The sequence below is a fragment of the Brassica napus genome, chromosome A5 (assembly GCF_020379485.1).
Source record: "Brassica napus cultivar Da-Ae chromosome A5, Da-Ae, whole genome shotgun sequence".
Classification (NCBI taxonomy): domain Eukaryota; kingdom Viridiplantae; phylum Streptophyta; class Magnoliopsida; order Brassicales; family Brassicaceae; genus Brassica; species Brassica napus.
The window spans coordinates 310,766-337,614 of NC_063438.1; the positions used below are offsets into that span (position 1 = coordinate 310,766).

The 26,849-nt window shown below is 36.5% G+C and overlaps 7 protein-coding genes across 7 annotated transcripts; 1 reads left to right on the forward strand and 6 right to left on the reverse strand.

Moving 5' to 3' along the window:
* Window positions 1-226: 226 nt before the first annotated feature.
* Window positions 227-3,624, reverse strand: LOC106450437 (fumarate hydratase 1, mitochondrial). The gene is made up of 18 exons (XM_013892089.3): window positions 3,471-3,624; window positions 3,223-3,381; window positions 3,031-3,148; window positions 2,786-2,935; window positions 2,596-2,706; window positions 2,419-2,502; window positions 2,146-2,244; window positions 2,015-2,065; window positions 1,886-1,935; window positions 1,725-1,806; window positions 1,552-1,646; window positions 1,401-1,467; window positions 1,269-1,319; window positions 1,085-1,180; window positions 900-998; window positions 786-815; window positions 628-693; window positions 227-478 (listed from the first exon to the last, which is right to left on the reverse strand). Exons 2-18 carry the CDS (start codon window positions 3,363-3,365, stop codon window positions 392-394), a joined length of 1,479 nt encoding a protein of 492 aa, XP_013747543.2. The 5' UTR covers window positions 3,366-3,381; window positions 3,471-3,624; the 3' UTR covers window positions 227-391.
* Window positions 3,625-5,497: 1,873 nt separating this feature from the next.
* Window positions 5,498-10,405, reverse strand: LOC106450436 (kinesin-like protein KIN-14I). The gene is made up of 18 exons (XM_013892087.3): window positions 10,104-10,405; window positions 9,828-9,994; window positions 9,621-9,764; window positions 9,315-9,548; window positions 9,151-9,222; window positions 8,955-9,023; window positions 8,785-8,859; window positions 8,583-8,714; window positions 8,407-8,488; window positions 8,051-8,320; window positions 7,867-7,973; window positions 7,609-7,787; window positions 7,344-7,505; window positions 7,000-7,253; window positions 6,755-6,918; window positions 6,548-6,661; window positions 5,977-6,473; window positions 5,498-5,897 (listed from the first exon to the last, which is right to left on the reverse strand). Exons 1-18 carry the CDS (start codon window positions 10,222-10,224, stop codon window positions 5,795-5,797), a joined length of 2,946 nt encoding a protein of 981 aa, XP_013747541.2. The 5' UTR covers window positions 10,225-10,405; the 3' UTR covers window positions 5,498-5,794.
* A 4,364-nt stretch (window positions 10,406-14,769) lies between these two features.
* LOC106450435 (nicotinamide adenine dinucleotide transporter 1, chloroplastic) lies at window positions 14,770-16,911 on the reverse strand. Its single transcript, XM_013892085.3, has 8 exons — window positions 16,453-16,911; window positions 16,258-16,353; window positions 16,035-16,141; window positions 15,901-15,949; window positions 15,704-15,813; window positions 15,383-15,566; window positions 15,224-15,318; window positions 14,770-15,142 (listed from the first exon to the last, which is right to left on the reverse strand). Exons 1-8 carry the CDS (start codon window positions 16,514-16,516, stop codon window positions 14,927-14,929), a joined length of 921 nt encoding a protein of 306 aa, XP_013747539.2. The 5' UTR covers window positions 16,517-16,911; the 3' UTR covers window positions 14,770-14,926.
* Window positions 16,912-18,452: 1,541 nt separating this feature from the next.
* LOC106395220 (putative F-box only protein 15) lies at window positions 18,453-19,809 on the reverse strand. Its single transcript, XM_013835732.3, has one exon. The coding sequence runs from the start codon at window positions 19,774-19,776 to the stop codon at window positions 18,616-18,618; it is 1,161 nt and encodes a 386-aa protein (XP_013691186.2). The 5' UTR covers window positions 19,777-19,809; the 3' UTR covers window positions 18,453-18,615.
* Window positions 19,810-20,049: 240 nt separating this feature from the next.
* Window positions 20,050-21,277, reverse strand: LOC106454408. Its single transcript, XM_013896531.3, has 2 exons — window positions 21,038-21,277; window positions 20,050-20,741 (listed from the first exon to the last, which is right to left on the reverse strand). Exon 2 carries the CDS (start codon window positions 20,692-20,694, stop codon window positions 20,269-20,271), a length of 426 nt encoding a protein of 141 aa, XP_013751985.2. The 5' UTR covers window positions 20,695-20,741; window positions 21,038-21,277; the 3' UTR covers window positions 20,050-20,268.
* Window positions 21,278-22,138: 861 nt separating this feature from the next.
* BNAA05G00490D lies at window positions 22,139-22,800 on the forward strand. Its single transcript, XM_013896530.3, has one exon. It carries the CDS (start codon window positions 22,293-22,295, stop codon window positions 22,641-22,643), a length of 351 nt encoding a protein of 116 aa, XP_013751984.2. The 5' UTR covers window positions 22,139-22,292; the 3' UTR covers window positions 22,644-22,800.
* Window positions 22,801-23,442: 642 nt separating this feature from the next.
* Window positions 23,443-25,911, reverse strand: LOC106450433 (protein disulfide-isomerase like 2-1). Its single transcript, XM_013892083.3, has 11 exons — window positions 25,653-25,911; window positions 25,448-25,532; window positions 25,260-25,357; window positions 25,111-25,166; window positions 24,746-24,863; window positions 24,633-24,660; window positions 24,444-24,535; window positions 24,189-24,345; window positions 23,978-24,102; window positions 23,787-23,886; window positions 23,443-23,691 (listed from the first exon to the last, which is right to left on the reverse strand). The coding sequence occupies exons 1-11, from the start codon at window positions 25,802-25,804 to the stop codon at window positions 23,617-23,619; spliced, it is 1,086 nt and encodes a 361-aa protein (XP_013747537.2). The 5' UTR covers window positions 25,805-25,911; the 3' UTR covers window positions 23,443-23,616.
* Between the last annotated feature and the right edge of the window lie 938 nt (window positions 25,912-26,849).

Consider the following 26,849-nt stretch of genomic DNA (forward strand, 5'->3'; position numbering starts at 1 on the left):
TTTAATAGGCCCATATTAAACAAATTGATACAGACCAAGTTGTAAATGTATCCTAAAGCCACAAAAGGCCTTCGAAAATATTGGCAAAGCGTCAACTCATCGTCAAGTCCTACCCCAGCACCCGTCTCACACTCACCAAAGCTTTACCTTATGTAACACAAGCACTCAGTCTTCTCCTTCCTTCATCCTGGCATGAATAAATAGTTTACTTTTTCTTGTTTTGGTCTAAACATGAATAGTTGCTCTTTTATTCAACATAAAAGTAACTGTGTGATACATAAAGAATTGAATCCTTCCAAATGCAAAATTTGAGTCTGGGGATTTGCTTATTTGTCATTACAACCTCTTTATCAAGAATAAAACATGGCAAAATGAAGCTTTTGGCTCAACATCAATCGGAGGGACCGATCATCTTCTCGGGAACAACAAGGGTATCAAACTCTTCAGAAGTAAGAACACCTAACTTCAGAGCCGCTTCCTGTATGATAAAAAAAAATTAAACTCAGAGATTTAACAAACTGATACAGCCTAAAAAACTCTGTTTATTTTCTTCTTGCAAATCAATTTTAACCTCTTCTCAAGTAAGTTTGATTTCCTAATGAAGCATAAAGACTTTGTTGTTTTTACCTTCAGTGTCGATCCTTCTTTGTGAGCTTTCTTGGCAACTGCTGCAGCATTGTCATATCCGATTTTCTGGTAAAGTAAACAATATGGTTTAAAAATTTCGCACTGACTTAAATTTTTTTGTAAAAAAAAAAAGCAGAGTTACACATTTGGAGACTTACCGGATTCAATGATGTCACAAGCATAAGAGACTACAGATCCAGAAAAAAAATCATTATTTCATATTGGTGAATACTTTTGAGACCAGAAAAGTAATGAGAAGAAGACCTATATACCTCGTGCAATAGCTTTGAGATCCTTTCTCTGTTGGCCTCAATACCCCTTACACAGTTTTTCTCAAACGAAGCTGAAGCATCTGCTATTAACCTCACGGACTGTCAAAGACGCAAGTTCAATAGGTTAATATATTGGTACATTTTATAAGAAATATGTGCACAAAGGGAGAGAGAGATTAACGTACATGCAAGAGAGCGCTTGCAATCACCGGCTTAAATACATTCAGTTCGAAATGACCATTTGACCCACCAACTGTCACAGCTACATGGTTGCCCATTACCTGCAATTTTGTAGGATGCAACTCAAAAGAGTCAGGAACAATTTAGACTCCTATGTCAATAAGAATGTACTGATCAACAGGAACTTACCTGAGCACAAACCATAGTCAAGGCCTCACACTGTGTAGGATTTACCTTCCCCTGAGAGACAGCCAACGATTAAAATTCATTTGAAAAAAAAGTATCGACAATGACGGATATAAAGGAAGACTGCATTCATACAGGCATGATGCTGCTTCCTGGCTCATTTTCAGGCAGAACAAGTTCACCAAGACCACATCTTGGACCACTATATAAAGACATGTTTGATCCATAAGAACATATTGCAACTCTTGAATAAAGATCAAAATTAAAACAAATCCCTGAAGATTACCTTCCAAGAAAACGTATATCATTGGCAATCTTCATCAACGATGTGGCGATTGTGTTAAGTGACCCACTGGTTTCAACACAAGCATCATGTGCAGCCTGGAAAGAGCAGAAAAACTCAGAAACTGATTTCATGTAGCAACAATATAAAGCATATTATCTCGTTTAGAGGCTAACCAGAGCTTCAAACTTGTTTTCTGCAGTGACAAACGGCAGGTTTGTTTCTTCGGCTACTGCAGCAGCTATCTTTACATCAAACCTGAACAGATATTACAAAAAAAGTGGACTATGAGGAGATGAACTTGGGATGGAAATAAATATTAAAATGAGACATATACCCTTTCTTGGTGTTTAATCCTGTCCCGACCGCAGTTCCACCTTGTGCAAGCTGGCCAAACATTTCTGGCAAGTTAGAGCTCAGTGAAAATTGGACAAAGCAGATCCTCAAAAGATATCATTTCACAAACCTGATAGAGGCGGGGTAGAGTGCATGTGACTCGATTAAGTCCATACTTAACCTGCGAACATGAGGATCCAAATTAAAAAAAAAAAAAAATTCCTGACTGCACATGAATTTCAATTTTGGTAGAGAGCATACCTGAGTAGCATAGCCACCAAATTCTTGTCCTAGCGTCAAAGGAGTAGCATCTTGAGTGTGAGTTCTTCCAATTTTCACAATATCTTTAAACTCGAAGGACTGCCAGAAAACAAGATAAGTTTGAAAGATTTCAGAATACAGAGAGCAAAATTAACAAACGCAAGAGACATACAAAGAGGAATATCTAGAAGAAAAAAAAGAACAAAGCGCAGAAGATGTTCCTTAAAACGCAACATCTACAAAGCAACTGTCAGTTGAGAAGAGAGGAGAGACCTTAGAGTCGAGAGTGGTATGCAAAGTTTTCAGACTAGGGATGAGCCTCGAATTAATCTCGGTTGCAGCTGCAATGTGCATGACCTAGACAAAACCAAAATCAATACGAGACAATTAGTATAGAAGAAACAGCTTAAGCAATTCAACAAATAGCAGTAACTAAAAGCAAAAGCTTACGGTAGGGAAAGTGTCGTTAGAAGACTGAGATCTGTTGACATGGTCATTAGGGTGGACACATTTTTCACCACGTTTGCGACCAAGAATCTCAGCTGCTCGGTTAGCAATGACCTGCAGAGATTAAAAGCAAAACATAAACACAATGCCCTTGTATGTATTGTACCACTAAACAATGAGAGAAGAAAGTGACCTCATTAGCATTCATGTTACTCTGAGTGCCACTACCAGTTTGCCAAACAACAAGGGGGAAATGATCATTGAGCTTGCCCTCAGCTACTTCCTGAGCAGCTTCCATAATCGCTTTCCCAATCGTTGGATCAAGTCCATACTCCATGTTAACCTAAATTAAAGTTACTCAGCTCATCACCAACCCAAAACGACAACGCATAGATGACAAGAAAATCTCCAAAACCTTTAAGAGTATAATAGGTGTACCTTGGCAGCGCACTTCTTCAAGACGCCAAAAGCGCGGACGATTGGCTCGGGCATTCGCTCGCGCTCGCCGCCGATCTCGAAGTTCTGCAGCGATCTCTGCGTCTGGGCTCCCCACAACCTGACGACGCAGAAACAACAACGATTAGACAATACTGAGATAGTCAAATGGTAAAAAAAAATGAGATCCCGAACTTATCGGAAGGAACTTGGATCGGGCCGAAGGTGTCCCTCTCCTCCCTGAACGAGGTCGAATAAGATCTCAGAGCAGTGGCATAACGCAGCGTCGCCGCGGTTGTTCTGGCGGAAAGCCGCCGTGACGCGACGTAAATCGCCATGGGGTTCTTCTTCTGCCTAATAGTAGACGAGGGAAGAAGAGTTCATCAGATTAAGCATTTCTCAGATCAGAAGAACACTGCGACTTGACGAATCTGTAAACGTACCTTGGGGAGACGAGATGGTGGAGAGTTGCGGGCGCGATGTATCACGTTGCAGAAGATAGGGCTAACAAATGGCAAATTATTATATTCCAGAAACGATTCAACGAACCAACTCTCAACTTGGTTGGTCGAATTTTGAAATGTATTGTATTGGGCCGATAAAACTATTTTCTATAGTATTAATAATGCCTTTTCTATCAGTTGATAATTCTTTTTGACAATATTCTAATAAAATCTATTCTATTAAAACAGCAGTATGACCAATTGATAAAATGTTGTGTCCAATTTAAAAATATAACTGCAATGAACTGATTAAATAGAATATATCAATATATTGTTATTTGTCCTGATATGTTAATAACTGCAACGATCCATGTTTTTGTAACTGCATTCAACTGATTAAATAGAATATATTATTATCTATAGTGATGTAACTGCATCGAACCATATTTTTATAACGGCATCGAACTGAATAACTGCATGAACTATTTGTACACTTCGTAAGTTGGAGTATCTTTACAGTTATATCATTGACATATCTTTTTATAATGATATGTTAATTGTTTCTCATAATCTGGGTTAAGAAGTATAAAATGTAATTATTAAATTACACACTTTATATTTGTTAAGAAATACAAAAGAAAACACTTATAGTAGTTTTACTTTTTATTTTCACCCCTAATATTACGAAAGAAAATATATACTCTTTTCGTTCTCAAAAGATCCATGTTTTAATATTTTCACATTTTTTAATAAAACATATTAAAACTAAGCTACAAATACATAGTTTTTTATAATTTTATATTTCTTATATTTTTAAACCAATAAGATTTTAAGAAATACAATTATTTTTTTAATTTCTCATTATTAGTTGACAAAAATTGCATTGAAAATATAGAATATGTATCTTTTTGAAACATTTTTTTATTTAGAATATAGATCTTTTAGGAACGGAGAGAGTACTATTGTCACTGATTATTACATCATAATATCTAACTATAATAAACTTTGATATATTTTTCAAAAATCATTATCACACTACAGTACACATAACTTATATTTCAATCCAAAAAATTGAGACTTATTCAATCAGACATTAATTTAATCAAATTTGAAATATTCTACACAAACATTAAGTTTATCGTTTAACAAAGCACGAGATGTTAAAATAAAGTTTAACGGGGTTTAAGTGAATTTTTAATTGAAATAAATATTCATATAAACTCATTTAGTACAATAGGTTTTAAATAGGTTGTTCGATTAATTTTTTTTATTAAATATGATCTTACTTCAAGTTAGTGAAGACCATATATATATATATAAATAGTTGAACACTTTAGAAATAAATTTTGAAAATAATTTCTGAAATGTGTACGGCACAAGTGTATAGTTATGCAACTTTACATATTTAATATATTTACTAAAAAATATTAAATTAAATTTATAGTAAGCATGAATATGATTAAAAACTCAAATAGAAAAAATTAAATTTCTCAAAAAAAAATTAAAACAAAAAATATACAAAGGGCGGGTTAGAAGCTATTAATATGTTAAAACTGTTTTTTGCTTTTTGATTTTTACACGAGTCTAACAATAATGGTATATATAATCAATACTTTTAAATTAGGAACATGACCTATTCATAGGTGTGGTCTAACTATTTTTATAAAATTATAAAATCTTTTATTAATTATTTAAAAAATATTATACAAAGAAAAACACAGATATAACTAAAAACTAAAATATAAAAACTAAAAGTTATAAAAATATAAAACAAAAATATACCCGCCCTTAAGGGCGGGTCATAATCTAGTCACTTTTTCATTTTTCAACAGATAAATTGTCTGTATTTTTTAATTTTTATGGAATGGTAGATGATCAGAAGATAGCAAAAGTTGGCAACTCAATAGAAAAAATGCATTAACTAAATATTCTGGCCTCTGATTTGAAAGAATTAAACATGCCCAGTTTTACCTCTGCAAAATCAAGGAGAAAATAAAAGAAAACTCCAAACATTACATAAAAAAATCTCAAGCAAATAGTGTTACATACAAATCTCGTTTATGTTCAGCTACTGAAAGAATATACATAGAAGAACAGACAAAAGAAGAAAACAAAACCCAAGAATGAGAAGAAGAGCAACAAGAACAAACTATTGCTGCATTCTGTAGCTATCAACCATTGTCTGTGTTATATATATAGAAACATGCACAGCCAGAAAAAAAAAAAAAAAAGAAGAAGAAACCAGAGTGGAAGAAAATAATCAAATAAAGAACCAGGTGTCGACTGTATTGTATATATTTATGCGTGTGTGAGTGAATGGTCTTTCAACGTCTGACGCTTGCTTTTCGCTTCATATCAGCAGCAAGACCAACCTGTTTCGTGCCACGAGAACCATTCGCTAAAGGACGTGTCACCGTGTTTGAGTTCCTGTTAATGAAAAACTGTTAAAAAGAGATTCTATATTCTTGTTTCACAAAGAAGTTTCAATGTAGTAGGTGAAAAGAACCTGAGTTGAGGACTTCTTATCGGTCTTGAGACAGGTTTCTTTGCTTTTGTTGACTCAATAGTGCTTGTTGTCGATGACATCTTGGAGGCGGATTGGTTATATTGCCAGAGCAAGTCTGGCTCAGATGACTCACTTGTGGCTGCATCTAGATCGTCTGCGCTGCTGTTGTTGTTTCCCATGAAGATGTTGTAAGAATGTTCAGAGAATATTCTTGAACTGTCTGAAGACACATCTCTCCTGTAAAAATCTTCCGGCAGAACACTTATCCCATTGTCTGTCATTCCTCCTCCCCAAAGACTCTCCACTCTCCTCATCTCGTCTTGCCTGTTATTCACCATAACCTTATCAACCCACTCACTTGACCCGAAACTTGGGTCTTCCTCTCTGTAGGTTTGGCCTGGACTGGCTACCGGTGGCCAAGGTGGTGAGTTTACTGTAATCTCCTCCACTTCACAGCTCTCTGATTTCTTTGTCATGATACTACTACTGTTATGAATCTGCAATCACAATATCCAGTTTGAGACATGGTTTTTAAATCAGAAGACTGAGTCTGAGAAGAGCGTAGAATCACCTCTACTTCACCAGTTCTGGCTTTGTGTTTCTCAGAGCCACCAGGAGTTGTTAATATATTGTTCTGTTGTGAACCTGCTTCTTTTCTAGCGAGTGCTGCTTTAAGAGTAGCAATCTAATAACATAGCAAAGCCCAAGTATGAGTCAGTTTAATCTACTATCAGCCAAGAAACTAAAAACCATGAGATTCAGTTAAAGCATACAAGACCTGTTCCTTGAGTTCCTTAACATCTGAAGTATCATTGTTTACTCGGGCAGCACCAAGCTCAACTGTAGCTACTCTCTCCGCAAACTTCAAAGTGCTTATTGTTTCTCCAACTGCATCTGCTTCAGGACTAATGTGCACAAACATCAATGTCTTTGCTTGTCCTCCTGATATAACATATGATCACAAACATAGTTAAGAACACAACGAGTTCTAAGCTGCAAAATGTTCAGGAACAAATACTTTACCAAGAGAATCCTGAAGGAGTTGTGTGAGTTTGCTGTTTCTGTAAGGAACATGAGGGTTCTTGTGAGCTAGTGAAGCAATCACATCTCCTAAAGCAGATAGAGATTTATTGATGTGCTGTGCTTCTTTTAATCTGTCTCCAGTAACTTCGGATTTATCTACCCTTTCACTGCCTGCTAGATCCACAAGGTGCATACATCCACGAAGAACAGCTCCTGAAGTCAAGTCTCTTCCTTGAACATGAACCGTCAAGCAACTGCAAAGAAGTTGACCATAATTTGCATAAGACATTTCAAAGATTAATGGGTTCTCTCTCTCTGCTCTTGAAAATATTTTTCCCTTTTACCTATGAGAACGGCTGCTTCGATCATTCAAGGCTGTTGATCCAACAGCACGATTCTTATGCCCAAGTTTCATTAGATCAATCACGTCACATGTTGAAGAAACCGGCACAAGACTTGCATCCGGTACACTTAGACCCTTTTGAGAGCTATTCCTGATCTCTAACGTATCAAAGACGTTAAGGAATATGAAACTAAAACATATAAAATGAACTCTCTCAAACCAAAACATTAAGAAGCAGAAACATTCATGAATAAAGAAAAGGATATCTTTTGGTGCTTCCATCAGTAACCAGAAGGTCTCTGACTTGTTCATTATAAATTTCAATCATCTGAACAGCAATATCATAACGGAATGTGTCTTTTCTTTGTTCAGCAAGAAGAAACAGGTCACCTAGTGCTCTGTAATTAACTCCTTGGCTCTTCTCCGTTATATCTCTCGGTCCACTCTAGAGAAAATTATACAAGGGGAAAACATATAAGATCTCTTACATTCAAAATGTCACAATCTTCCAACTATAATCTTACCATTGTGTATGTTTTCCCGGATCCAGTTTGACCATATGCAAATATGCAGACATTGTATCCATCAAGAACAGAACGGACCAGTGGCTGCATATCAGAGAATACCTCCTCTACAAAGAGCAAGAGATATCCTTCAGAATCAACTCAATCACTGGAGAGTAAGAGAGAGGCATTTTAGTTTCTTTACCTTGAGTCGCAGATGGGCCAAAGACTTTATTGAAACTGAAGGATTTGAGTGATTTTCCATGTCTTGACGCAGTGTTAATCCCTATGCTATCGTCCTGCATGCTCCCAATTGTACTGGAAAAGCTAGATTGTCCAGGCAAAAATGGTCGTACACGACAATACACACGGATGCTACCCTTGAGGTCTTGCACCTGATTGTAAAGTTTTCGGTTTTCTTCAAGAACTCGGTGATAGCCAGAAGCAGCGTGAGCTAGGCCATGAATGTGCATGCCTGTGGACATATATTGATCCATTAATTTCAAATTATTGGATAACCAAAAACTATCTCAGAAAGTAAGAGAATAAAGATGTGAATACCAAGAGAAGAGAACTCTTCTTGAAACTTCTTCTGCATAAATTTCATACCAGCTTTTGTAGTGTAGAGTGTCTGTCTTAGTCCCTATAAAACATAAAGAGCAGTGGACACACTCAGAATCTGTGGTATGGTATCTTAAACTCGAAGAAAGTTTGAAATGGAGTAGTGTAGTGCTTACTTCTATATCTTCTTGCTGTTGGTTGAAGATTGTCAGTTGTTTAAATTGTCGATTTTTCAACTCTTCATCAAGAACCAGGCTTTTCTGATTGGTTTCGTCTTTCTTTATTGCTCTGAAACTCTTCTCTTCCCTCTACAATGACAATCAGCAATCAGTGAAATTCCCAAACCTATCTTTTACAGAAAAAGTGTGAAGACTTTACCTCTCTTGCACCAACAGGTTTATGAAATGATCTGCTGTTAAGTGAAGAAGTTGATTCTGATGGGGCTGCTTGGGCCTTCATGTGACAGGAATATTTTGATTAGAAGAGTTTTGACACAACCGAAAAACATATTTTATGAACCAAGAGACAGAAGAAAGTTAAAAACATACCAACTTATACTGGTTTGTAACTCGATTTTCAAACTCCTCGACAACTTTGCTTAGCAGAGATTCAATCAGCTGTTATCACAACATTAGGCCGTTAGATTAAGAACATAACAAAGCCACATTACTTAAAGTAACCAGAAGAAACAGAAATGCCAAAGTTATATAACTTAGAAATTAAGTGAAGTCATTTGATACTCACTTTGGGCACTTCCTCAGGCCTTTTATCTGATAGAACAGCGCGGACCAGTGTGCTCAATGAACCTGAATTGGACTGAAAACAGAAATACAAAGACACTTAATACATCAAGCACTCTACTTCAGAAGACAGTACCAACAACCAGAGACACAGTTAAAGAGGCTAACCAGGTTGTTAGAATCAGTCTCAGAAGGAGACTTCTCGTTGTTGATAGAAGAGGTTCTGGATAAAGAGTTCATGAAGGGCTCCGAGTTTTTCCTCACGAAAGATGATGCTTTAGCCAGTGAAGGAGGCTTAATGCCACCACCAAACTTCCAAACACCAATTCCACCACTTTGTTTCCATTCATCATACGACTTAATTGCCAAAACACAATTCACTATACGAGAAGCTTTTCCTCCCTACAAATTAAAAAAAAAAGCCTATCAATGAGCAGTTCTTGAAGATTCTAAACAAGTTTTAAAAAATCATACTTGCTCAAGATCAGAAGCTTCAAAAGTAGGAAAGCCCATATCCTGGATAGCAACAAGGAAGTTCCTAACATTCTCAAAATACTGAAACGCTGATAAAGGAGCTCCATCAGCAACAAGAACCGCGTCACAAGGACCTTCCACAACCTGATCCAACAAACTAATAATCAAAACCTGTTCCTACAAATCAAAGCTGGAAAAGTTAGTTACCTTGGAAACAGCACCAGGGTGAACCTTATTGAGGACTTTGCAAAGGATGATTCCACTTCTTAAACCAAGCCTAAAACCTTCTTCCGTTGGCTCAGCAGGCAGATCTTTAGCTCCCACCACTCCTACCATCTTCCTCAGCCAATTAGCCGCCTCGTATCTCCTCGATGCTACACAAAATTCACAAGATCCACATTTATATATTCAGCAAAATGATCCAAAGCATTCTCTGTAATCATCAGCTAGACGCTAAGAGGATAATCATAAATGGAGTATTACCAGCTTCTTCAGCACGACGAGAGTCTAGATCATGATCTCTAAGGCCGTTTCCGTGTTGCTGCAACACATCCTCCATTACTGATGCCACCGTGAACCTCATTGCTCCATCCTCCGTCGTCATCTACCCCCTCCCCCGTCTAAGTTGCTCCAGAGAAAATGGAGAGAGAGAGAAATTGAGTTTATTATTATGATGAAAAAGGTAATGTGAGAGAGAGAGAGAGAGAGTCTCCTTTAGTATATAGCAATTGAGAGGAGAATACTCATAAGCACCATGAATGAATGCTCTCAAATACAAGGTTGTAAAGCTAAACTCTCTCTGCTTTATACTCTGTCTTCTTCACTCTTCCTTCTCATTCTCCGAACCTCCAGCTTCGGAGTTTATTAAAAACAAAAACGTATTTGAAGTTTTTTTTTTTTGCTCTTTTTTTCCCGCGCGTGTGGAGCAAGCGAGAATCTTTTTCGGTTAAGCCTCCCACTACCGTTTGGATTTTCTAACCTTACTTACTATTTCTATCGATTTTTAAGTTTCTTACTAATTATTTATTTATTGTTGCGTGAATTGGATGATAAATGATAGTTGTTGTTGCTATTATTATTAGATTTCTTTAATTATACTAGTATAGTCTTTGTCGAATCCAAATTTTATTGCAACTTTTTTTTCCTTGGAAGCAAGATATTAAAAATTGTCATTTGGAAGTAAAATATGTGGGATCGTGTTTTGATTGTATTATGATTATCTTTTGATGAACATAGTGCAAATCTAATGTGGTAATTGATATGGCTAATTATTAAAAATTGTTTTTTTTTTGTTTTACTAGTGTTTAGTCTACTGCATTTTATTAATTTTAAGGAAATTCAGATATTGGTTATATGTAAAATTCTCAAGATTAGTTAAGAAGAGGGATCGTTAAAATGGGCAACAAATCGATGTAGATGGAACAGTAGTTGTGAATAAGTTGATTCCATGTGTCTTTGCAATGCTTTAGAAGCAAAGAAATAAGGTTTTACGTTAGCATTGAGTGACCTAAGCTAAACATTTAATTACAATGAATGCTTATTTATTTTTTATAAAGTTGTTTGTTATATAAGTAGTAGAATGTTTGGCGAAACATTCCTTTCCTAATACACAGTTACTCCATTTAGGTCCATTACCCAATCTCTTCACTATTTTATTCCCCATTTTTTCTAGTAAACGATCCATTTCATTACATTTGGTAAGTTGCATAGGATTCTTTCCCCCAACTAAGTTATATATATAACGGCTGGCTAATTACTTTACCTTTTTTGTATATATAACTAGTTAACTCTTTATTATTCCTAAATATAGTACTTTTTAATAGTACTTAGTATTTTCTTTAACAACAAATATAACATAGTAAGTATTAGCATGATCCTAAAATATATTACCATCTTGATACATGATTAAGATATTTATTTTTAAGTCGAGAAAATATAAAAGATAAAAGTGAGAAAACTATTCAATGAATTTCATATGGCTAATTTGTTTTTTGTGTTTTTGCTTTAACTTTGGAATATGACTCATTTATTAAACAATGTTGTATACCAGATAGATTTTTGGTCTTTAAAAAAGACAATTAGACAAATATATATTGATTAACTGGTAATGACAAATCCTGTGATTAATAATTTGATCATTTCTTTTTTGGTCCATAACGGACGCACTTAGTTGATATGGAAATTTATTATAATCACGGTCTGAATTCCATGTTGATAATAAAGAAAACATTGTATATGGGCAACATATCAACATCCGACGGTGTCGATGAGATCACCACACCACCAAACACTGACGGCAATATTTTTGATTAAGATATCCGGTTAGGCTATTACATATAGATTTTATAGTAATCTTATTTAGAAAAGGAAAATGCGCATAGACGAACCGAAGTGGGTTAGCTTCAACGTTCAAAAAATTCAAACTGCTGCCTCGGACCCGAACTTAATCAGGTTGGGAATGCGAGCCTAGCAGGTAACCCCACGTAGAGCGTTTCTGACGGGGACCACGTCGCACAAAGAATTCAACTATGGAGGGTACTACGACCGACGGTTACCTAAGTCAATAGAACAAGCGAATAGATTTTTGACACGTCTCTTATTGACATTTTCTATTTAGTCGTTTTGTATGAGCAAATGACCACTCGCCTGAATAATTGAAAACTATATATTTTGAAATTTCAAACTGCTACCTGATCAAAGAGTCGACTAATAAAATATATTTTTGACTTTGGTTATGAAACATGAGAATTATTTATATATTGTCCTTATGTGTAAACTGTTGGGATTGCGAAATCCCGTGTCCAACTCTATCTTATCTTATTAGTACGATATTGTCCACTTTGGGCCTAGGAGGCTAGCCCGCATGGATTTACTTTTGGTTTCCTTCCCAAAAGGCCTCATACTATTAGAGTTGGACATCTCTTTATATATTAGACACTCCTTGTCTAATTATCCAATGTGGGACTTGGATTGACATCTCTCATTCTCCCCCTCAAGCTAAGGACCACACACCTTGTGCCCTTTTTCCTCTAGCGAATCATCTCGGTGCCTTGTCGCATCTTCGACATTCGACACCCTTAGTCGCAAGGTTACTTTGAGTTGCTTTGAGAATGTTCTTCCCACAATTCCAGGATCTTCTGACTAATTTCTGCCGAACCTCCCTTTCCACCTTGAAGGGTCCCATTCCTACTCGAAGGGTATTTTGGTCTTCTTGCAGATTTCTCGTCAACCGCTCTCATAATGATTTACTGCATTTACCTTTATAAAAACTTTAGGTGGTTAAACAAAACTGAGGAGAAAGAAAAGAATAAAGAGGAGAAACAGAGCATGTGAGATTCAATCATACTTCCAAGAAGACAGTTTTGATGTTTCGATGCCCCTTTATTTTTCTGGTGAATTAAAGCATCTTTTTATCCCCTAATAATCCACTTTATTCCATTGTTTTAAAGAGATTAACCAAAAAACATTGATATTTTGTATATATCAACAATGATGATAACAATTATTCTGATTATACTTTCCAAGAAAAAGATAGTACCTAACATGGACACTGCTAAGAAAAGCTACATCTTGCACTATAAAAAATCATTACTAGAAAGAACTGTTTTAACTAGTATTAGCATTGTAAATTTGAAAAGAAAAAAAAATCATGCGGCGTCATTTATCCATCATCCTTGTGTTTTGCACTGGAATCACGACATGAGAGATGATGAGTAATGTTGATTAAAGCATCAGCTTACTTAGGCTTAGGCTGCAACTGGAATGACATTTTTTTGAAATAAAATCATCATTCCATAGAATTCCATAAATTAGATACCATTATTCATGAAAGTTTTCATAACACAATTTCTAAGCATTTCTCTTTTCGAATCAAACAAAAAAATAAATCATTTGTAAAAATTATTCCTTTTATTCATAATTCTAAACTGTCGTGAATGCATAGAATGTGTGAAATCTCTATTTCATTTATAAGTTTAGTTTTTATTTCATTTTTAACATCATTCCAATTTTTATACTCCACAAAATAATCATTTTTTTTATTCCTAATATTCCTATTAGGAATAACCAGTTACACCTTTAACTTTATTACTGTAAAACATGATATATTTTTGTCGTTTTTATATTAGCATATAGTGTTGGTCAAAAAAGAAATTAGTATATAGTAAGAGTATATCACATGATTCACATCCTATGAAAAAGAAGAAAGAATTTTTGAATTGATGATTTCACCGCACTCACATCACATGTAATGCCGATCCGATCCGATCCCACAAACAAACATGGTTGTTAAATCGTATGGAGCTAGCTACTACGTACAGAATGCTGCGATCACATGTTGTCATGACTATGATGCTTCTTCACAAAAGATGTACTTTCGATTCATATGATTCCTTTTTCATACTTTCTTTTTTAATTTGGTTTCCCTTTTTCGGTTTCTTTTTTGTTGTTTAGCTTAATCAGGAATTTCGACAAATAAAACTTGTATATATAAAAAAAAAATGTATGCAAATGTGTGGACGTCGAGGAGCAGGCACGTCCTTAGTATTGAAAAATCATACATCATTTCATGTGTTGGTTTCCTGTTTAGAGAGTTCTGCCCTATTCATGTAATAATGCACACTCTATTTCTACTTCACTAGGTCGCAGGATTAGGTGCCTAAATGAAGATGAAGATATTTGTTGGATTGAGCAAAGCTGTGTCCCCATATGTTTCTTGTCTCCCATCTCAAAATTTTTGAGCTGAAACAGTATGATGGAGCAGAAATGAAAATAACAAGTGGCGATTTATATTTTCAAAAACGCTAGGCGGTTAGAGCATTTGAGCTTACAAATGGGCTCAAGAAAAATACTATAACCAAATGTGGTGAACTGTCTAGTAGTTAAATGTTGGTTATATATCACAAGCTACATCTTACAGGAGTAACATGAAGTCCAGCTGGTCGACCATCACTGGCGACTTGAGAGACCACAAACTCTCTCTCTTCATAAAAATATGAAAAGAAACAAAAAAAAAAAGAAAAAGAGAGAGAGAGATAAAAGAATCAGTCTCTCCAGGTTTCTCTTCTTAAGAAACCACTACACACACATCTTCTGATTTTTCCAACAGAAACATAAAAGCATGTGAGCTGAATCTAAGGCTTTGTCCAAAAACGTAACTCATGTTTTGATCTATTCAACCCCAAAAAAGGGAGTAAATAAACTTCTTTAATTCTGTAAAAATAACCCTGTTTACCTCTCACTTAACCACACATCTATTCGTCATCATCATCATCATAAAAAAAAACAATCTAAAGTATAGAGCTTAGCTATGAAGGTAAGTGAGTGACAAGGAAACGATGAACCATTTCGAAGCTAGTGAAAGTGATAGCAGCAGCAGGAGTTGTTCTCAGGAGATTAGTGGCACATCCTCTGTAAAAACCCCTAACACCATCTTTCTCAAACACTTTCTTTATGCAATCTCTTACCCCCGAGTAACGTTTCTCACTATGGTGTCCTTGCTCCTGAAGCCTAGCTCTTACCACCTACAGATTCAACACGTCATATATACTAAGCTGAATACCGAACTATAAGAAATACGGGACGATGGAAGTAGAGGTTTGTACCTCGTGCGGGTAAGTTAGTGTGGAAGCAAATATCTTTGCAATTGAAGAGGCAACTGCTACATCACGAGCATTGAGATCATCGATTGATTTGTTACCTGTTAGGTTTACACACTTTCAGTCTCATCTTATCCACAAAGACTAATGGGATAATAAAATTACCTTTGTTGGCCAAGTAGGTTTTGACCAGCTCATAAGTAGGAAACTGGATGGCAACGTGACTGATACCAGCTAGTGCAGGCACAAGTCCACTGTACAACCCGCGGATCCCTTCCTCGTAAGCTATTCTCCTTAAAGCAGAGAGTGTACTCTTGTATGGCACTACACCCTCTCTCATTCCTTGTGTCTGGAAGACGAATCAATATTCTAAATTTACATCTATGTGCGGTGAGGTTCTATAGGAACAAATGGCAACGCAGCTTGGTACAATTTTTGCAAATTAACAGTTCCTTTATTTTCACTAAAAATGAAAAGAAAACGGACCTGAAGACGAGTCTTGACAACCCAAAGAGGATTAGTGGCAATAGTAGTAGCAGCTCCAGCACCAGAGGCAGCCATTACGTTAGCACCAACGCTAAATTTGTGATCCTTATCTATTATTGTATGTTAAAAATAAAGAATATTAATTACACTTTTGATAGCAAACAAAGAAACAGGAGCAGAGGCAAGTAAGGACTAACCATTTGAGATTAAAAAGCTCTTGAGCTGGTCATACATTGTAAAATAAACCTGCCAAAAAAGAAAAATTACAACTTGTTTAGAACAAGAAAATCTACTTAAGTTCCTCCAGGATCAAAAGTTGTAACGAACTCACCGCCCAATTGGAGAGAAGAGCCATGACGGTAGGGGAAAGACCACGGTATAAGCCACGCATGCCTTCTTGCTTGAAGATCTGCTTAAGACTCCCAACAATTATACTACCTGACCGACCAACCAAAGGACAAGACAAGACAAGACAATCATCGGGGTCATGAAACAGAGCATTTTGGTGGGTGACAAGAAGACATATATAGAAAAGAACAAAAAAAAGGAGAAACCTTTGATGTTGGGATGAGCAAGCTTAGGGAGGCCATGAACCTGAAACCTCGTTTTAATAACGTCAAGAGGACACACAAACGTTGCCGCAAATACCCCTACCCCCAATCCAATCCCCAACAAACAAACAAAAAGTATTCAGCTTTCTAAATCGAGAGGAGATAAGTTTCAATTTCCTTACTAGATGGGAGAATTACCGGCGGCGGCACCGGCGGCGGCATTACAGAGGACATTGGTAGTAGGATGAGAATTAGCGGACATGTCTTGGATCTGAACGGATAAGAAGAGACTTGTGGAAGATTACTTTCGAAGAAGAGAATGACAAAAAGGTTGATTCCTCTCTGGAGAGGGATATGGCGGCGGCGAAGCAGCGTCGCATGGCCGAGGAAGAGGATCTCGAGTCAGAGTCGGAGTCTTATTTCTCCCTCTCTTACGATAATCTGAGTCAACGGAGTTAAAAATGAATCTGAAGGAAGATGATCATATCAATTATACGACAGAACAGAACAGAACATGGGGAAGAATCTTTAGAGAAACAGAACAGAGCCGTGTTTGTGTTTTTTTGTCTGTTCAACGAGAGGAGAGGAGGGAGAGACGACGAGAAAAATTCAATTGTTTTTATTTGATTGGCTCTCGTTTTTCTACGAAAAAAATTATTAAACGAATCAGAGCCAGACCCAACCAACTAACCAATCACCAAACTCTGGTCCCGTCACCATGCCGTAAATGCTTGTAATAATTTTTATTTTATTAATGCTTAATGGATGTGTGTGTAGGCTTGGCTTGACTTTATGGACCTCACCTGACCATGTTACTTTATAAGCCTGGCCTATTAATATGGGCCAGTAGAATTCCAATTTGGGGTGGTCCTCTTCCCACCTCCACCATCAATTTCTATCTATTTACTAACCCATGAATTTTTGTTTAATGGTTCCAAATATTGACTTTTACTTTGGGCCTAAGGATTATTTACGGGGCTTCTAAACATTATAATTACAAACTAAACTGTTGAGCTAGCCTGGACGTCGGAGCTGTTTCGGTTGATTCGAATTTCCGATTTTCGATATTATGCTCATAAGTCTCATCCGGATTTTACTAATATTAGGTTCGTTTCAGTTTTTTACAGATTTGGTTCATCGGATTGTAACCGATGTTTTAAATCGTTCAAAAATATTTATTTAAAACCTAAAAAATTAAAGAAAAAAAATCAAATTATAAAATTTATTCACAAATCTAATTAAAAATTAGTTAAACTATCAAAACTAACTAAAAATTATTCAAAATAAAAATAAAACAAACTACAAAATCTTTAGAATGCTATAAAATATCTAAATTACTTTAACATATATTAAAAACATTAACACATCTATCATTGAGTCGCTGTATATGATGTAAGCAATGACGGTTCTTAGAGACTTGATGCTTTGGACACAACCAATTACTCGTAACTTGTATAGTGTTCTTATAATTGATCACAACATGTATGTGCCTTTACTTGGAACTCAAGCTTAAATTAGGTCTCTTAACTATTATCTCACTAATTCCTTGAGACCTTGGATGATAGGCGTATGAGCTCATTAGATTCACTCTGTTTTGGCAGATACACTTGGACTTGTACCAATAAACTGACATTTGATACTATCAAAAGAAAGTCCCTTTTCTTTGTGTCCATTCTAACGTTTTGATAGTGGTTTTCACTTATGCGTTTTTAAATGATCTGTGGGTTTGATTATAGGGAGCATGACTCACTAGTCCAGAGTATAAACCAGAGGAGAGTTATTATATTATGTTACAAAGGTGCATCAATGGGCAACCTCTTGAACAAGAAAATTATTATCAGAAGACTAAGCCCATACCAGCACTGAAAGCAACGTTACCATTACTGAGACACACATGATATACTAAGAGCATGTTTATAGGGGTTGCTTACCCTTGGTTTTATAACCAAAAAATTAATTAAAAATTTGTGGGCCCCACAGAAGACACAAAAGACGTTGCTTGTGTATGCAAAAGAAGGGACGTTTTCGTTCCGTTGCTTAGACTGTTTTGCGGGCCCCACAACACGTGGCGGTCCGCGATTGATCTTTTTTTTCTTTTTTTTCTTTTTTTTTTTTCTTTTTTTTTATCAGCCAAAAAAAAATAAAAATAATTTTAAGAAACCTAAGCTAAGAGACAAACTGATAAACATGCTCTAACAGTGCACTTGTCAAGATTGTAATACAAAAACCAAAACTAACGTCAACATCTGCACAAACACATGAGTATCATATAGTTCCTTACAAGATATACATGGCAGAAGATCATCAAACAAATACAAGAAACAAAAGCTTAAGACACGAAACAAACCCATATTCACTTATTCATGGAGGAAGGATCATACTTGGAACATACACATGCCCACAAAGGAAGGCGCGAGAATAGTCACGCATGTAGTTTCGTTCTGTCTCTCTTTTACTCTTCACCCCACCCTCATCAATCTCGTACAGAGTACAGCAAGTAAAAGCCTTATCGGTACCTTGTCCTTCAACTTCCACGCACCAGACGATGACACTCTTAGGCTTCACAAAGCAGTATACAGGACGAGCCGCATTTGCATGGACCCGTAACGCCGGAAGACCAGGACCGGACAAACTGAAATATTTGCTAAACGAGACATCACCATCACCGCCACCCAACTTGCTTGAAACCCACACCTCAATGTTTCTTGACACTTGGTCTTGTTGTAGCAAAGACAAGCAATCTCCATTGAAACAAGATAAATGACTATTAACATAAGAGGTCGGACACAAACATATGTCCTTGAATGTTTCATCAGAGAAATCGAAACCACAAATGATCTCTTCTTCATCATCATCTTCTTCCTCAACATCTCTAAAAGCAATCCAATACATGTTACCCATCGCAGCCACACAGAAAGGCAAGATATGTACATCCATATCAAGCTCGACATCGAGAGTCCTCCAAGAACTCGTCTTGCACTCATAAATCTCAATCTCCCAAGGTCGACTAGCAAACCTCAAGATCTTGTAACCGTCGCTACGATTGTTCTTGTCGTATCCAATCCCGTGGTAATCAGAGGTCGTGATACTTCGTGAGGGCTCGATCCATCGGATGTTTCTCAAAACAGGATTCCAAAGCGCGAGGTTGGCGTGTCTTGATCCGTCGTCTCTGCACTTCCACATATAACTACCAACCAGCATGAGTCCATCGCAGTGAACCAAGAGTGGGTGCACCGAAGTGATCTTATTCGGATGCTGTCGTAGCTCGTCTGGGACTGGTGAAACTGAGCTTGTTGTGGTCACCGGATCCATGATTTGGACCGTATCGAAGATTCTTAGGAAGTGTTCTTTGGAGCGGTTGAAGTGTTGGTTGATGAAAGTTTCGTCGGTGAGGAGAGCGTACCATTCCTTGCACGTCGGTTTTGCTCGGACGAGAGCATCCGCCGGAGTCTTGTAAAAGATTTGTTGTAATATCACCGGTGGCATCAGGGGCAACGACCACGAACGCCTTGAGGCAGCCATGAGCGCTTTGAGAAAGATTCGACTCGTATTAGAGATTCTTGGACGAGAACTAATAAGAAGGAAACGACTAAACAATGCGCTTCTTTTTACAGTTAAAAGTTAAAACAGTTGAAGATTCAACTGAAACGAACCAAAAACATGAACCGGTTAACCTTATTGATTGAATGAAGCAAACGAACCAGTTTAGTAACCGTTCGTTTTATAATTGGTCGGTACTCACAAAATCATAACCACATGTAAAGATACGATTGTAGTTGGTCAAGCAAACCAAAAGTCAACCAAATACTTATATTATTCGAAAACATTACACTAAATTATTCTCCATGCCAACACCTCATAAATGCAAACCATTTTATAAAAGGCTGGATCCACTATTATTTGATTAATATAGTATTTGATAGTTTCAGAACTGTAACTTTAACACAGATTACAATCACAACTTTAACATCGATAATCCCCATATTTTGTTTTAGTGCAACTAAATCGATGTAATTACATAAGAGGTGAGAGTTTTATAGAATCAGCCGAAAGCTTAGGTACGTCGCGGTGTACGAGAGACCCCTGCGCCATCAACATGGATTTGTAAATCTCCACCAGCTTCTTCTCATCATACTCCCTCGACGCTAACCCCGACCCGTACCCATATTCACCGAACCCGTAAGACGACTCAATGACCCGAGAATTGGCGAAGCTCAGCATCATATTGACGTAAGCATCTCGAAGCCACGTTAAAAGCTTCTTAGGCGACGCCTTTTTCAAGACCCCCAGCTTCGGCACTATCTTGATCCTCCAAAACCGTCTCTTCCGGGTGGGATCAAACTTGACTCGCTTTACGTTTCTCCCACCAGATTTGGCCTTCTTCGCCGATCCATCAAGCCTTTCGTATCCTCTAGACTTCTGCCAATACCTTATCTTCATTGCACTCTCTCACCGTATATATGTAATTGTATTTATTATCTACAGATCTAGAGAGAGAGAGAGAGAGAGCAGTGGGGGGGTTTTAGTTAAAGAGAGGGAGACTTCTTGGTTTGTTTATAAAGAGCATGGATCGATGTATTTGCATATTCGATTACGTAAATATCATGCGATATACTTAATTAATTATTTTTATTCCGAAATAACAAAGTCTTTCATGTAGGACAACTTTTAAAGTTAGTAAGCATCTATCGAGTTTCTCATCCGACAAAACAACGAAACTATCCAGAATGAAAAGTCAAGACTAAGCTTTTAATTAAAAAGCATAAAGAGATATATATCATACAGCAAGATGATTGCTGTTGCAATAAATGTTTGTAATACCATCAACCCCTTGAAAGAATTTTAACCCTTGGATCTCTTTTCGTCCCTTCTGATCATGTGAATTGCACTTTTCCTTTTCTCTTTATGGATGATGATTTAATGTTTGTTTTGGACCTTGGTTTAATCATCAATTGGGAATATGACATACCAGTCAAGGAAAAAAATGTTTCTAGTATTTTAAATAGTATATGTGTGTCAGCGTATAATAATATGAAATATGGGAACGTAAAATTTGAATGCAGAGAGACTGATATAAAGGACCAACCAAAGATGAATGTTTCATGCTGCTTTTTGTGCGCTTATTATAGAAAATGGAACAAAGAGTGTGACGACTGACGAACCAACTACACAACACCACCAACTCCTTGCATGTCACTTCTGTGGTTCCGGAGTGTGCAATGTGTATAGGCCTTACTCAAAGTTGGCCTATAATTGATTTACAAAAGCCCTAGTGCCCATTCTACTGAATTGATTACAGTTTCACTAGCAAAAACACCAACTTACATTTTTGGTCCACATTATGAAGATATCCTTATTTATTTGTTAGCTGATAAAACTGAAACTGAATCCAAACAAAACAAAAACTTAATCAAACTGTATGGAACTAATCTATATGATTTTTTTTGTCTTTTATGAGATTAGTAGTTGTTTTTATACAAAACAGAAAGAACTCAAACTAAAAACTGGAATCAACACGTATAATAACGTATGCACAGTCTCTTCCTAATTACAACTGTAGAAATTAGACATTTTAGATTTAATTAACAGTTACTTTTTTGTTTGTGCATGCATGACAGCGTATATTTAAAGGAATCATTTAAATTTTTTAACTGTATTGAAAATGAACAGCTGCCATATCGTAAAAAAGAATATAGTAATATACATATTCAACAGAATGGTTACTACCTAAACGAAAAACAAACAAGTACAGTGAATCCAGAAAAGTACGTGAATGTGACGGTAGATTTAGTACGACAGGTGGTTCAGGTATCCTAAGCTAGTAGTGAGCTGTAAATGCATGTTGATTACAGTTTTACTAATATAAATAAAAACTTAATTTTATTTAAACGTAAAAAAAAAACAAAAACTTCACTAAAAAATAACGACAAAAAGACCAGACAGGAGTTCGAGTTCTCCACCGCCTGAATTTCTTTCTGTATCTTCTGCCATTTCTCCTCGAGTCTAATTAACCCGAACGCTCCGGAGCAAGGGAGGAAATGGCCGGCCAAGTTGGGTATGGATCCGGGTCGGGTCAGAGAACCTACGTCGTTGACCGGAGGACAGAAATCGTGAGCGGTAAAGGCTACGGCGTTGGAGGAAGTAATCAGATCTACGGGACTCAAGATTTTCCTCCGTCTTTGCATACTCCGCCGGGAGAAGTGGCGGCGCGTAGGAGCAATGCATCGTCGACGAGGCCGTCTTGGGGTGTAAACGATGCGGAGATGAAGAGGAAGAAGAGAATCGCGAGGTATAAAGCTTATACGGTGGAAGGAAAAGTTAAATCGACTTTCAAGAATGGATTCCGATGGATTAAGAATAAGTGTTATCAGATTGTTCATGGTTTTTGACTTTGCTTTGTATTCATTTTTTCTCGACTGAGTTTTTGTTGAAGGCTGTCTCTCCCTCCGTGCATGCGGTGGTTGCCGGCTTTTTAAGAATATGAATAGTTTTGCTCTGTTTTTGCGTTAGGGACTTTAATTTGATTTTACGGTATATGTTGTCACATGCATTATGCATTTCGAGTACTATTTACTCTTTCATTAAAGCTTCGGGAAATCATTTTCACAAACTGAACTATGTTTTACAATCAAGTACACGATGTGTCTATGAGGTAGGAATTAGAAATGGAGATAGTGCATGTATATATTCAAAATTTGCAGAGGAAAAAATGTTTTATTATGATTTTAGATGTGCCAGATTTATAATTTGTATCGGATGAGGCTGGCCCATTTTTGTTGAAAAGTAGTCTCCTTCGGTTGAAAAAGGCCTTTTAAATAACTTCAAGTTTCTTTCATTGAACATATACAAAAACTACAGTGGACATTTGAGATTACATTTGATATTGGATTTGATTGATAACCACAATAACAAAACTACGAAGAGCACATGTGATCTTCTTAGTAACCGGAGTGTTACTTTTAAAGAGGGATGTATTCACGCAGAGATTAGTTGATGTTCATTTGGAGAATTGGTATTACTAAGAGCATCTCCAACCCATAGCTATTTCCATCTCTATAATAGCATTTAGAGGTAAAATTACTCTAATCCATCACCTTTTCTTTTTACTGATTCATATAAGTGTACCATGCATTGGACAACTCACATTAGAGAATTTATAAGAGCTGAAAATTTGTAACTCGCATTAGAGAAAAGCAAAAACAAGTTTTTTTTTTTATGATTTATCGTACGAAAGACAAGAAACTTGGTTCAAAAGAACAACCACAAATCTCGACAAACAGACATAAAACCTCAAAAACACCAGGTTCGAATCAGTTATATATAAAGTCTATCGACGACTCCTATTCTTCAATCGTTTGGCTTCTAAGAAGAAGCAACAAACGTGTTCAGGATGTTTCTCTTGAGAGTCAACTCATCAGCTTTCACCGGACTCATCGACTGCACCGAAAACACCATTAAAAATGTCAATACAAAAGTCTCTATTGTTTCTAGACTGTAAAGCAAATAGAGAGAGAGAGTAATGATGTTTAGACCTTGCTAAGGACGCGTCCAAGCCGCTCAGCTTCTTTGGTAGCATAGCCTGACCCTTTTTCTATGTACTTCTTTGCGAGTGACGAGTAAAGCTTTCCATACCTATTATATAGAAAGACCATCATCATTTAAGCTCAGGAATTAAAAGAAACAACCATCCTTATTCTATTTAAACGCTATTACTACAACATACCTTGCTGTGGAGCCCTTAAGGTTACTAGCTTCCTCTTCAATGCGAGACAAGATTGCCTTCTTCTCATCTTCACTGGCTGCAACTAGCTCCTTTACCAACGCATCTAAGCTTTCAACTACACCAGCCTATATCAAAAAAAAGATATCAACAAAAGCTTACAAAAGTTAGATTGAATTCTGTGATTCTACAAGAGACATGTTTTTTTTATTACCTTTGAAGTAAGCTGCCCTTTACTGTCTCTGCTGGTTCCAACTTTCTCATTGATGAAGGTTACAAAGTCATCCAAATCCCGTCCACCGTCATAATCTTGACCGGCTTTGTTGTCCTTTGGGAAGAACTTTAATGTTGGGAATCCACTTACTCCATACCTGTGGAACAAAACAAAGGTTATCTGTTTTCATCCTACGGTTCTACGAATATAATACAGTAAATATCAGTGAAGTAAAAAAGTCCTTGTAAAACTTACTTCTCGCCAAGGCTCTTGTGTGCATCAGCATCCAAGTTGGCTATGACTACACCATCTTCCTGCTTAAACACCGTGGCTACCTTTTCATATACCTGACGAATTAAAAAAAAAAAACACAACAACATTAGTAAGAAAGGAAAAGTAGACTATTGTTATCACAAAAGTAGACAAATGGTTGAGAGAGTATACAGGAGCGAGGGACTTGCAGTGGCCGCACCTGGAAGATGTAAAACTCAGAAATTAGAAAACGGCATGAAAAGCAAAACCATGAGACGGAAGAAAGAGATAGTAGTACTAGTTACCATGGTGCATAAAACTCGACCAAGACATCTTTGTTCTGATCCAGTACAATCTCATCGAAGTTATCAGGTGTTAACACAACTACATTCTGTGGAACTGCAGCTAGTTTGACATTGGTACCTGAAAACATATTTGTTCAGCAAAAAGAAGTTGTTTGCAGCATAGGTGTAAGTACACAAGAACAGATATGACTGAGGATTAGAAACAAGAGTAAAAATGAATAAAAACAAGTCTAAGAAAACAAATCAAATCAAATATTCTCCAGAAACAAATGATTATGAACAACTCGTCAACTTAATATAACTCATAAATAATGCCTAAACATTAGACTAGCTTAAATATCAGTATGATGAAGGAGAGAGAGTACCTCCTTCCTTGTTGACAAATTCAGCCAAAGCTTCGGCATTGCGTGGACCCTCGTACCTGTTAAATAAATATACATAAGAAAACTGTATATCCAATAATAGATTAGCTTCAAGAATCATATTAAAAAAAAAAAAAAAGGTAGGTGAATACTTTTGGGGTTCAAGGGAGCCTTTAGGGAACCACTTAATAGTGGGATATCCACTAACATCATACTTAGTGCAGACACCCTTATGCTCATCACAATCAACCTGCAATACAATACACACACACACAAGTTAATAAGTAAAGAAAATCAAATCAATCTGTATAACAATGGAGAGTGGTCTTGAGACAATGACCTTAGCAATCAAGACAGACTTAGCCTTCTTGAAGCTGGCAGCAAGCTTTTCATACTCTGGAGCTAGTTTCTTGCAGTGCCCACACCTATTTAATCAATCAGTAACCATATAAGACTGCGATCCACAAATCAAAACATTCCCCCCAGATAAATCTACGAATCTAATACTTAGGAATCTCACTGAATAGCTAGAATGATCCAATTACCAGGGAGCGTAAAACTCGACGAGAGCTCCTTTATCTTTACCAACCTCCTTCTCAAAGCTATCCTCCGTCAGCACAACCACATCGTCCGCTACAGCTGAGACCACCAGCAACGCCACCAAGGCTAAGCCAAACCAGATCTGAGATTTCGCCATTCTTCCTTCTTTCACGGTAGAACAAGTGCGCTCTGTTATTAAAAACGTTTTCCCTTAGAGAAGAAGATACATTAAAATGAGTTTTAAAAAAATTCAAATGATGACATGGCGTCATCTGAAACGTCCATTTATAACGAACGGTGATCGATGGTTCTTTCTACGTGGCTTGGTTACATGTCCGATGATGACTGGTTTGCCCACTCCACATCTTTCTCGGAGAAGACGAGCGAATAAGTCTTTCCAAAACTGCTAGGAAGACCCTCAACTTTATATAAAGTTTTGATATACGCCTCTACTTTTAAATTTTGTCAAATCTAACCACCCAATCGAAAACATACTATCATTTTAGTCACATTTCTAACCTTTTCACTTTATAATTTATTATATGTCCGTGAAGGATGCAACTATGCATTAAAAAAGTATTTTCATACTTTTGATTTTTTTTCAAAATCTATGTGTTAACCTCTACGAAAATATTGAATTTTCGGTAAATGTTCTATATACTGAAGCCTATGATCTTTAGTGTTGTTTTAAAATTTCTAAATATATTCTAAATTTGTATTAGTGTATATTAAACTTTCTTTCTTGGTACACGTGCATCGTTTTAACTTTTTGTCAATTAATTTAGTAAAACTTTATAATACTCTATAAATTGGTGGACTAACCACTATAAAATCGTTATTTGCTAGAGAAACGGAGACAACAAAAGTTCCAAACCTCTTTGAACTTCATCATATGTTGGTGAAGAATGCAACTATGCATTAAAAAAGTATTTTCACACTCCTAAATTTTTTTCAAAATCTATGGGTTAACCCCTACGAAAATATTGAATTTTCGGTAAATGCTCTGTATACTGAAGTCTATGATCTTTAGTGTTGTTTTAAAATTTCTAAACACATTCTAAATTTGTATTAATGTATATTAAACTCTCTTTCATGGTACATGGGCATAGATTTTAATTTTTTGTCAATTAATTTAGTAAAACTTCATAACAGTCCCTAAATTGTTGGACTAACCACTATAAAATCGTTGTTTGCTAGAGAAA